We start from the raw sequence: 11,857 nt of genomic DNA on the forward strand, positions 1-11,857 counted from the left end.
TTGTTCACAGGGAAGAAGCAAGCCAGTGGCTACTATTCTGTCTATTTCTGAGGAGTTTGTTTTCATTATCCCATACATTTAGACTTCTCATTATTGTATGCATTTAGACTTTTTCCTTCCCCAAATCTTGGTGTCAAAGAAAAAAGAAATAAAAATACCCAGAACCGACCTGACACCTCCATTTTGTGATGAGGAATCTACTGTTTGATGTTTCTTCCCCGTATTTTACACTTCAAGTATTTTATTGATGAAAAAAAGCAAATTTAAGATGTAGTTGTGTTTTCACTTTCCTTTTCAATTATGGATAATAATCTGATAGTCAATGGTCCTGTTTATGCTATACTGCATGGTAAACTCCTTTGATTTGCCTTATGGAAAAGAAATTGTTTCAAAGCCAAAAAAACTCTTGCCTTACAGTTGTTATTTAGTCTCCTATTGTCTAAAATAAATTGGCTTTCTGGTAATCACATGATGGTTATATCTCACAAGTATATCTGGTGAGTTTCCTGTTTTGGGTTCGCTTATTAAACTGAAGAAAAGTTCTCAGAAGCTGGTGGTGGATGGGGAGAAACTGAATTGGCAGCTTTATTACACTTTTTTTTTTTTTTTTTGACAAAGGCATAGCAAAAGAAGAAAACTGCATTTAGCATAATAACAGAAATGAAGGGCTTCAGAGGAGTCTAACTGCACCAAAAAAAGTACCATCTCCATCCAAGGATATTTTGGCCCTTCTTCTTGGTATTGTAAGTTGAAGTTCATCCCCTTCTTCTAATTTTGCAATGCCTGGCAAAAGATTTGAAATATTTTTAAGTTAATATTTCAAAAACATTATTTTCATAAACTGTATTCAAAAAGTCATTACACATCATCTTACAAATATGAGCACGGCTTGTTACTTGTGAGGAGCACTTTTTTATCTTTAGGCACAATCTTACAAACTGCAGCCTACCCAAAGCTGACACTTAAAGTCCTCCGTGGAGCTGGACCTAATTTCCACTCTGCACTCAGCATATTGCAGTTCACTTAAACAAACGCTGCAAAAACTTGTAACAGTGGTGTACCCAGATTCCTCGTGTTATGGTGATGTGACAGCCAAGGTCAGCGTTGGGTATTTCTGGTCCTAGACCACTCTGTTCCCACACTTCTGGAGGAGGTCTCATGAGCTTTACCAACCAAATGAAGTTACCAGACATCAGCTGATCCACTGCGACTGCAGAGCGCAAAAGTCTGCTTCCTGCCAGCCGCACATCAGCTGACGGGATAACCGAAAGCACCTCGCCTTCAACTTCCAGTCACTCAGTTGAGAGCACATCTAACCTCTGCTGTGACGCATGTTCAATAGCGTGAGATATTGCTGTGAGATTCGGTTTTCCAGGTGAAAGCAGAAGGGTTGGAATTTGGGAAGCAGGAACCGTGAAGTGGCTAGATGGAGTAGAAATTCTAGTTAAGAAAGGGAGGGGAGTAATACAAAGGTGAAATAAGAGGAAAGATGAAATTGAAGGTGGTTATGGTGCAACAATGTGTGGGTGGAGGGGCAGAAAGCTAAAGAAAATGTTTGGACAGCCTCAATTGCCAGGAGGAAGTAGCTAATTTATTTTTATTTGGGAAAAAAAAAAAGTTTCCTTCCCCATCTCATTTGTTTAATTCCATTACTTCCCAACAGTCAACTCTATTAGTCAGTATCACACACTTTTTTATAAGGTATTGAAAAATTCACACAGATCTTGCTGGAAAACAACAAAAGAGAAAACCCTCAAATCCACCATTAAGGGGGAAAGACAGACAGATAAGAGCCACCAAATGAGGTTTAATAGGCTTTGACAATTCCTTAAATGCTACTGCAGGAATATACATCTGTATACATTGATCTTGCTGGACTTGCATTAAATATTTTAATTGGACTTTCTTGTGGTGTTTGCACAGTCAGAAAGAGCTCCTGATAGGAATAAACTATTGTTCATGTAACCAAAGACTAAAACCGCAGTAGCTATTATAAGGAGTAGAGAATTAAGCTGATAAGAAATATCTTTGGAAATCCCACAGTAAGGTATGCAAAAATTGGGTGGCTAAAATTCATGTATGATGTTTTAAAGCAGAACATAACTTCTAAATATTTTATCGGGATAACTAAATGTGGAATCGAACCCCTAAATTAAACTGAGTTCTGCAATAAGGTCAGTATGTACTCCTTTTTTCTGCTTCCAGCATCTAACTAAAAGCACGGAAGTATCTAACCACATTGTATAGTCAATGGAGAGAGAACAATTGTTCAGATAACCTAAATTAGATGTATACACTCCAACTGCCAATACTTTATATAAAACTGTGTTTTTTTTGAAAGTGTTCTGTAATTTTTCAATTAACCAGATCCATGAATGTAGTCCAGTTTCTTTACAACTGCCAGAATACTTAATTGCCCAACACTACAGACGCTATTTGATACAGTTTATTTGCAAACAAAGAAAAGGAAAACTTAGATTTTTACCAGCAGTATAGCAAGAATTATTCGGATAAGACTGTGGCATATTTTGGATGCAACGGAACAATGTCACCAAGCTGAGATCATCACCAAACACGTGGGCCTTCTTCCTCTGTATTAGGTGTCCCATAGCAAATGTTGTATCTGTATATAAAACCTACAGAATGAAGGGATGGAGACTTCAAACATATTGTATGGAGACATTAAAAATACTTAAAGAAGTCAGATGCTAAAGAGAACTGAGCTTTCTCACCTGACCATATATGAAAAAATATCCTGTTTCTTTGATCACTATTTTATTTCCTTGTTCTTCCAGAGCTGTTCCACGTTTAAAGCTCAGAAGCCAAGGGACAATGCTTGAATCATCTGAAAGAAACAATCATTTTCAGGTAATCAGAAATAAAAGTTATTTTCTTCATTGTCATCAGCCAAAAAAAGTTAACAAAGCTGACTTCAAGTCAAGACTTGCAGTCTCACTATCTGGATTTCCCCACTAAAAAGAGGATATTCGCAAAAGCTGTCCAGATGCAGGGGCCTCTTTTTTTTTTTTTTTTTTTTTTTAAATTCAGCAATATAACTCAGTCACTGCCTTGAAGTGAGACAAATTTGATGGAAGAGTTAATACATAGAATTGTTAGCTATAAATCATGGAACGTATTCTTACCTTTCTGTTGGATATCACTTTTGCTGTCAGCAATCAGTTGCAAGCAGGCCTGCAGAACTGCAAAGTGAAAGCATTTTGAAACCAAAGAAATATAAATTAGTAACAGAATAGAGTATGCTTTTGAAACTACTTTTAAAAAAAAAAAAGGACATGAAAAAAAAATCTTCTCTTGGTCTCACCACTTATTTGAAAACATAGTCTATTGATTTTGACACAGATCTTACTCAAACTTGCCAAAACAAAATTCACACTGCAACACATACCAGATAACTTTCAGTGATCATGCAGCCAAGCAGGAGGCCTCAGATAGTAGCACAAGTAATACTTGCTTGTTTTAATCTCTGGTCATAATAGAATTGAAAAATGTAGCAGTAAGTCAAACGAGCTAGGAATCATCAGATCAGTTAGCCTTGTTAATTTTCTAAGCAAAAGCTCAATCCTTCCAGCTACGACAGATATCAGATTTTCAAATGATATTTACTATATTATTTAAAGAAATTAGTTTCCAGTCATAGTTGCTGTAAAATATTAGTCACACATACTGGTTACATGGTACTTTCAAAATAAATTCTCAAAATCCATATATATGTACTTTCAATATGTTTTCAGATACCCACACTCAATCAACCTATACTGAGACTAAGAGGGAAGATACAGAGATGAGTGTTAGCAAATTAATGCACACATAACAAATAGTTTAGCATCTGTCAGAACTGGTCCGTTACTCAAAACTGTAGAGAATGGTGACACTAATGAGAAACTAGGAGTTTGATCAGCGAAAATATATTGTGGTATGTTAAAATGTAGGCTCGCAAGTGAAACAAAGATTTTTAAAAAAAATCTGCCTAAGCATAAGTGTCAGGGAACAGGATGAAAGAAAAGAAGGATAGTTGCATTTGCTTAGAGCAGATTTTAACGAAAACATCTGCTTCTAGTGCTACTTTGAAGGTTGCAAAAGAGAGTAGTAACATTTACTGCACTTGACAGAAACCAAAGGAATTTACTAAGAGTCAAGAGAAGAAAATCCTGCCGTGGATTGCTGAATCTCCATTTTTGTTTACCTCTTTTCAGGTAAGAAGGCTGTGGGTCAGATTTGGCTACTCTTCCTATAGTGGGAGGTGCCCTACTCCATGGGATCCTGTTTTTACATCTGCCACTGGTATTCACATGTGCAACCAAGTGCCCAGCACCACAAACCTCCCACCACACAGCAGGTAGTGAGAAGATTTGAGCAGAAAGCAGCCTCTCTCTGTATCTAAGTCTCCTTTCCAAGGGGGCCTGCCTGAAAGTACCAGAAGGGGGCTGGATGCTCACCAGTTCTTGGTGGTGCCAACTGGCCATGGGCAAAGATTCAAGAGCACGTCTGGGAACACTCCAATGTCACAATGATCACACGACATGTGAGCTCTACTTATGTTAATGGAAATGCTGTCCTACACTGGAACATGTCCTTGAGTTCTATCAATGCTCATCAATAATGTGCCAAAAATCTATAGCTTTTTAAACCATGAATTTAAAGGCACCTGAATTCCCTGCCTTCTGATAAGGAATAGAAATAAACAAGCCAACACAAAATCAAAAAAGGTATTATACTTCAGTCATTTTTCTATCACACTTGCAAGCGATTTTCTGAAAAAGAAGCTTCCAAATGAAATCAAAATGTGCTTTTCTGTGGTCCCACAATAAAGCACATCAGGTAATTTATTTCACAAGGTATTAGTTCACTGTCCTTTAGAGCAAAGTGCTTTCCTGGTAAATGGAATTTGATGATTCCCTGGTATTTAAGTAAGCTAAAGAAAATTTTTCATTCCTGCTTTTAAGAGAACTCGCTAGTGTGGCCACTGGATTTTCCACTAACCAAACAAGAAAGGATTTGTTATGATTCACACTAACCAGCTGCTATCCAGCTGCGTACCAATGAGCAGCATCCACAAACAGTGAAATTTATGGCTACTTTAGCAACTCTTGTTAAACCTGCTCTGCAAACTTGATTGACATTCTTGAAACTATCCTGATTCACAGTTTGCAAGTCTGGATTTATGTTTCAATTGAAGCAGTGAAAAACTAGTCATCATTGCTGACAACTGCTACACAGTAATCAAAATCAGCAAATTCAGTACAGTCCAAGACCTTTTCCATCTTTTTAAAATACATACCAACTCTGCTTTATTCTACAGATATCAAATCTACATATATTCTCTAAAAAAATCTTACTGTCTCTTTTTTTAGTGTATGCAGATAGAAGTAAGGCTCCACAGAATATAGTAAGCTTTTTTTTTTCACAGAGAAACATGGATAGAACAGTCTCATTCATAACAATAAAGAGAACAGGAACTAGCACAGTGGCCTTTTTACCTAAAGCCACAAGGACAAATAACATCTAAAAAAAGGATTTGAGGGATTGAACAACATGCTTCAAAAAAATGTTCAGAAGCCAAGGCTGACACATAACTATTTCCAGTATATACAAGTACTTCACTTTGACCTCAGTGGAACTACATACATGCTTAAAATTAAGTAATTCATTGAAACAAATTCAAGGTAAACAACACTACTATTAAGGAGAAGATATGGCTATACAGAGTCTATCTTCTGGGTAAATTTACAGGGATTTTCAGTAAAAAGATAATGTTATTAAGAAATGTTAGCAATTCTATTCCAAGAAGGACCCAAATCTTACCTGAAATACAATATAAAAAATATACGCATTACAAAATATGGGTTGAATAGTTGCTATCAGTACCGAGCAGAATAAATCAAAAGCTCTACCTGAATGCCCTTTAGCCCAGTGGAAATCAAACCTGAGCATCAGCTTTGTAGTGTAAAGGATTTTTGAGTAAATAATAATGCAAACAGAATACAGGATTCATAAAATACATCTTAACAATGGGCAAAAATATCTAGACTGAGTGTCACCATGAGGTCTAGCTGTATAAAACAGAGTGTATCTAGAACAATAAAGTGCACCCCACCCTCTTGTAACTTCATATAAAATCTTTGCTTTGATAAGCATTTTTTTTTTTTCTGATTTTAACCACTCTGCGGGGTATGGGTGGGGAGAAGAACGTTTCAGAGTCTGTCTTCTTCCATGAACAGAACAGCCAATTCTGAAGAAGTTAGTGACTCCAGATGCCTTTATAAACCACAGCCAGCACATGAAGGGATGTGTTCTCCACTGGTTGAGCAATGTAACCACAATTTTCTTAAAAAAGCTAGCTTTTGCAGCAGGATAGGAAGACAGCCTTCTGCATATCTGCATGATTTAAGACCTGAAATTGGTCAAATCAAATTTGCTCCCCCACACAGGTTTTTTTATTGTTTAACTTGCATAATCATTTTGATATTTTGCAATCTAACTTTATAATGCTTCCAAATAAAATTTCAAGTTTTTTATCTGTGAACTCATGCATAAATTCCTAAGTTTTGATATCTGAGGCCTGAGACATCTATCTCAATTTTTGCTGAAATAAAAACAAGTGAAAACCCTGAACTTTAAAAAACAGATCTGCTTGTTTAGGTTCCTTCTTTGGTCTAGATCTGTTCTCTGTAGACTTCCCAAAACATACTTAAACACTAGATAATTTGATTTATAAATTATATGCATGTTTTTGAACAATTTGCTGTTCTTCCTTTAACTTCTGCATTTCTTATCACAAGAGATCTTCTTTTACTTTTTGCTTGTGCATTATTATAGCCAGGTTAATTTGGTGCTTTTTAATTAGGAAGTCTTTATATGGCATTAATCATGGATTAAATCAGTCCCTGCAGTGAAATGGCTTGGTCATAATTCATAGGAATCATAGGATTGTCTAGGTTGGAAGGGACCTTTAAGATCATCGTGTCCAACCATAATTACATAATTACAGACGTGACTCAGGTCTTACAAAGTATTGGTAGCATTATTTTGACCTTAACAGAATTACTGGTAACATGTTACAATCAGAATAATAAGGAAATTATTTACTAAGAATTAAGAATGCTTTATGTAGACTCCTACTATACAGTATAAAGCAGAATATTGTTTTTAAAAATTAGAACCTATTTCGTGCATTTTTGATTGCACAGTGTTCTGCATAACACACAGCAGTGATTCATTCATTCAGTAAGTGGAATTCTTCATGTAAAATTGCAGGCATTATATCAAGTCATTTTCTTTCCTTTCGCATAGAAGGGCCTACTTCCTTTTGAGTTAGACTGTTGTCAGCAGAAACAAAAAAGAATAACATATCTTTCCAAGAAGTAGGCCTTTCTTTTTTTTTTTTAATTAAGAGAACTCATATTTCCCCTCTTCAAAAAATAAAATATGAAGTATTTTGAATATTTGGTAAGGGAATTTTATATGTGGCATTTGTTTAGGCTAGTAACAAAAGGTCAGGGTTCTTGACTCAGAGATTGCTAAAGTCAAGTTCCACGTGTTCTTGCTATCCCTCTGTCACAGAGTTCTAAACCAACAAGATACAGGGTCAAAACACTTCTAACCAACAACTGCACCAATTTGCCAAAGCAAATGTACTGATATGCGAGTAAGGCAATTATATCAAGAACAATGGCAAAATCCTCACAACTTATAGACCACGCTTGCACGGCCATAGTCATTTCACACAACTGATATTGGGGTAGAATGTGGGAAGCATTAGCAAAAAAGAATTGCCAGGTCACATGCCAGGTTAACCTGCCTTACTGCTTTGTGTAATTACTTAGAATTTCTCCTCAGTGCCTTCCATACATGCAATCAGACTGGTTGAGATGGATAACCTCAATACACCAAAATAAATATAGTCCACAGGTGCTCCAACCTGATCACAGCAGAATGTCGCCTGAATTTGAGTTTACAGAAGGACCTGATGCTCATTTACCTTTTCACCTGCAGGAATCAGAATCCCACAATAATGATCAGAATGAGGCAGAGAGACAGCATGTAAATGAAACTTGACATTCATACATTGATTTGGCTTAGGTAACGGAACCTATATCTTGTTCCCGGACTCAAGCACACATAGAGCTTCAAGAAAAACGTGCAGGCAAGGCAATCAATAATTGTGAACAGGGTATAAAATTCAGGAGATGTTTTTGTTCTGTAGCAATTTTCCTCTACAGACAAAATTTATAAAAAGAAAGCCAAATAAGAAAAATAATATCTGTTCTTATGTGTCCTGATATGACATTTGCCAGAAGTGGTTAGATGATCCCTTTGCCTGTATATTAATAATATGTACCTTTCAAAATCACCCATTAACTCCTACTCATTGTATCAAGAACTCCGGTTCTGACTGCTAACTGTACAGCTTTATTTGGAATTGATGCTTGAAACCCATCTCTTCAACCTACTTGAGCTGGAAATTTTCTCAAGACATAAAATGTACAACTAGTGATGACTAATAGTTTTACACATGAACACAGACAAATGCATACCACATAACAATATGAAAGAACAACATTGTGTTAGATACATTTTCCTTCAATTGTCATTTTAATTAAAACTCTAATTTGTGGCCGCTTTTATGCACACAGCATCAAACAAATAGGAAAAAAAAAAACACGTTAAAATGGAAATCTGTATGTTCAAGAAGGGCTGTGCTGCGCCTAAAAAGAATCACGGGGCATTCACTTCTGGAATTTAATAACTAGAGTTTAGAAAGAAAACAGAATCAAGTGACAACTTTATTTATAAACAAAATAATGGTTTTATATTTTACTTCTGCCCTCTGACGAAGCACAAGACAAGCAATTGTATATCAGTGACATTCACTTTCTAAGGAATTGGTCCATGTTAAAATGAAATTATGGGTCAACAATTAAGTATGAGACTGGGGTTGGATTAGATGATCTCCAGAGGTCCCTTCCAACCCTGACCATTCTGTAATTCTGTGATTCTGTGACTCTACTCTGAGACCTTGTTGAAGCAAACAGAAATAGGACAAGAACAAAGAACCTCACTCAATACCCTAATTTTTCTGCCATTCTACCAGAATGAGTGCAGTGCATCTGCAAGACGATTTGAAGGCTGCTGGGACTCTGGTACCCAGAAATGGATGTAAGAAGATCAAAACACAGGGCCAGTAATTTTGTGTACATGACCAAGTAACAGACAGGATTCAGCACCATGAACAACACCATGTTCTAGTTTCACTCACTCTGCTAAAGCAAAATGTAATATGGACTAGTATGTTCATGGTCATCAATGAAATCTGATCTAAGAAAACGTAACCTCTTACTGCACTCTGACAAGCTTAAGTTATTGTAATTAGAGCAGGCAGAAAGGTAACCCTGTCTAACAGATGGCCTTTTATATAAATGCAAGATTTGTAATTTACTTTTTTTCTTTTTTGTATACAAAAATACGATGGTCGTGTTAGAAAACAGTTTTGTAGTAGGCCAACCTATGTAGCTCTTCCCTTTTAAATGAATGCTCATATTCTCTGCTTTCTGTCATGCATCCTAAACAATTTTAAAGCCCGTTGTATTTTTTTTAAAAAAAAGCTCACAGAAATAAGTAGCTTAATTGGAATTTTATGTCAATAAAGGTGAATAGGTATAATCAGAGACAGCTACCTGATGAAAAGAATCTTAAGTCTGCCAGAAGCACAAATGAGGAGCCCAAACCCCTCCTCTCCCCCATACACCCACACCCTCAAATAGCAATAAGAATAAAGATGAAAGCTACCGTAAAGGGAACTGGTTAACTTGCAGAGTACTGATGCTATAACATTCATTTAAAAGAAAAAATGCCTCCTTATTTTTGATGATACTTGTGCTTTAGACCACTAGTTTTTATTGGGGAGACGCTAGGGTGGGGAGAGCAGGGAAACTCTGTGTTTCCCGTGGTAGGAAACAGGATACAAGAAACACAATTTAAGCAATCTTGTCCTCAGCCTTGTTTGTGAAATCACTCTTAGCCAAGACCCTGAACCAAAGATTACTAATGAAATAGAATAAATCTCATTTAAACCTATGGATTTTGGGTGATGTCCTAAATGAATATTTTCTTTTGAGAATGCTGGAGATAAGTAGAGTGATTATACTCTAGAACTTAAATTTCATTTAGCTTGCTGAAGCTTAAGTGAAATACAATTCACGTTAATTAGTCACTAAAAAGCACATTTTAAGCAAAGTTTGATTTATTCTTTACTGCAAATTACTCCATTTCAACTTCATCTATTAATAATTTAAGATATCAGCTTTCATCAGTTAAAACAATCTAAAAGTATCTGTAAGAGGATTGAGCTGATATAGTAACTCAGAAACATTTTTAGTTAGAGTATGTATGCAAATCGTTATCACAAAATTCTGTATTTCATCCTATCAGGCACCATTGTGTTTGGAAAGAGAAAACGAAAAAAATGTAGGCATTTTATTCCCTAAGGAAACAAATATTCCAATGTTACAATATGCATCAGAGGTCTTTTATGGACCACAGTCTTCAGTGTTCTTGGCAACACCTTTTAAAAAGGCCATGATAGAAAAAAAAAAATCTTACTGGATAGGCATGCCTTTATTTATTTTGCTGATTATATTAATAGATTGTTTTAATGCAGAAATGATGCTAAACTTCTGAATTCCTTGTAGTCTGCCTCTTTGGACAGGTACAAGCCAGCCTTTCTCTTTGAAAACTTCTACTTCCCTAAAGTTAAGGAGCTTTCTTGTTACTTCTCTCTTTTAGGATAAGCATGTTTTCCCAGAAAAATCACTTGGCATTTTTAATAATAGCTTTCCATCCCTACTATTGATCAGAGATAAACAAGTTAGGCATTACTCTGAGTTGAGACTGATGGATTTAGAACTGAGCAATTTACAATCCGAACAATTTAAAGTTGCCTTACTCAACTCTACCGCATCATCGAGAAATACCTCCTTTACAAGAAGCAGATTTGGGATCTAACATTCAAAGTTCAACCTGCAGATAACATAAGCATCTGGTACCTTAAACAGTATGGTAACCATTAAGAGAACATACCTACGGTTAACACCATTCATTCAGCAATAATTGTAAAAACCTTAATGGGCTTTGGGAGCGCAGACCGGCTGACAGGAGAAGATACGAGTCAAGCACTGCTGCTTTTCTCAAGGCGGTATGCAACTGCAGCATCCCAACCCACTCCACCAGGTGCTATTTACCTGTTTCTTCTGTGTGGACAATAGACCTTCTCCCCCTGTTTCTGCTCCCATTCCAGATTTCCTTTTGGAAGCTTTCAGCTGGGCCAGGACGAGGAAGCCTGTTCTCCTAACGGGGAAAAGCAGCAGTCAGAGAAAGCAGCCTCACATACTTTCATCCCCTGCAAGCCAAAACCCACCCGTCCAGCTTACCTGCCTGGCACCAGCTGCAGACGCTTTCAGGAAGGAAGAAACAGGGGTACCCGCTTTATTTTCGTCAGGGGACACGGATGGCCGGTCTAGCAGAGACCTGGCCTGGACCCTGTAGATCAGCTCGCTGCGCAGTGCTTCTAATTCTGTTTTCAGGGTGATAACATGGTAAAGAGACACTGCTGCAAGACAAGAGGACAGGAGCATTGCAAGCCACAGGAATGTGACAGAAAAAAGTCCCGCGGTGCCTGAAGCAGCACCAGGGGGGGCAGAGGGAGAGGAGGCGGTATCCTTCTGTTGGATGACGTGCACACACTCCACGGATTTCATCGCTGCTCTTTCCTCACTAAAGCCAGAGGGAGAGTTCAGCTGTCCCCTTCCGAGGTGCAATCCATGTTACCAGTTGCTCTCTG

General features: G+C 37.1%; 1 protein-coding gene across 1 annotated transcript; it reads right to left on the reverse strand.

The window, feature by feature from the left end:
- Window positions 1–237: 237 nt before the first annotated feature.
- On the reverse strand, window positions 238–11,857 carry TNFSF13B (tumor necrosis factor (ligand) superfamily, member 13b). Its single transcript, XM_009892141.1, has 6 exons — window positions 11,448–11,857; window positions 11,259–11,364; window positions 3,144–3,200; window positions 2,733–2,845; window positions 2,486–2,636; window positions 238–783 (listed from the first exon to the last, which is right to left on the reverse strand). Exons 1-6 carry the CDS (start codon window positions 11,772–11,774, stop codon window positions 671–673), a joined length of 867 nt encoding a protein of 288 aa, XP_009890443.1. The 5' UTR covers window positions 11,775–11,857; the 3' UTR covers window positions 238–670.

The sequence above is a fragment of the Charadrius vociferus genome, unplaced genomic scaffold (genome assembly GCF_000708025.1).
Source record: "Charadrius vociferus isolate BGI_N301 unplaced genomic scaffold, ASM70802v2 scaffold218, whole genome shotgun sequence".
NCBI lineage: Eukaryota > Metazoa > Chordata > Aves > Charadriiformes > Charadriidae > Charadrius > Charadrius vociferus.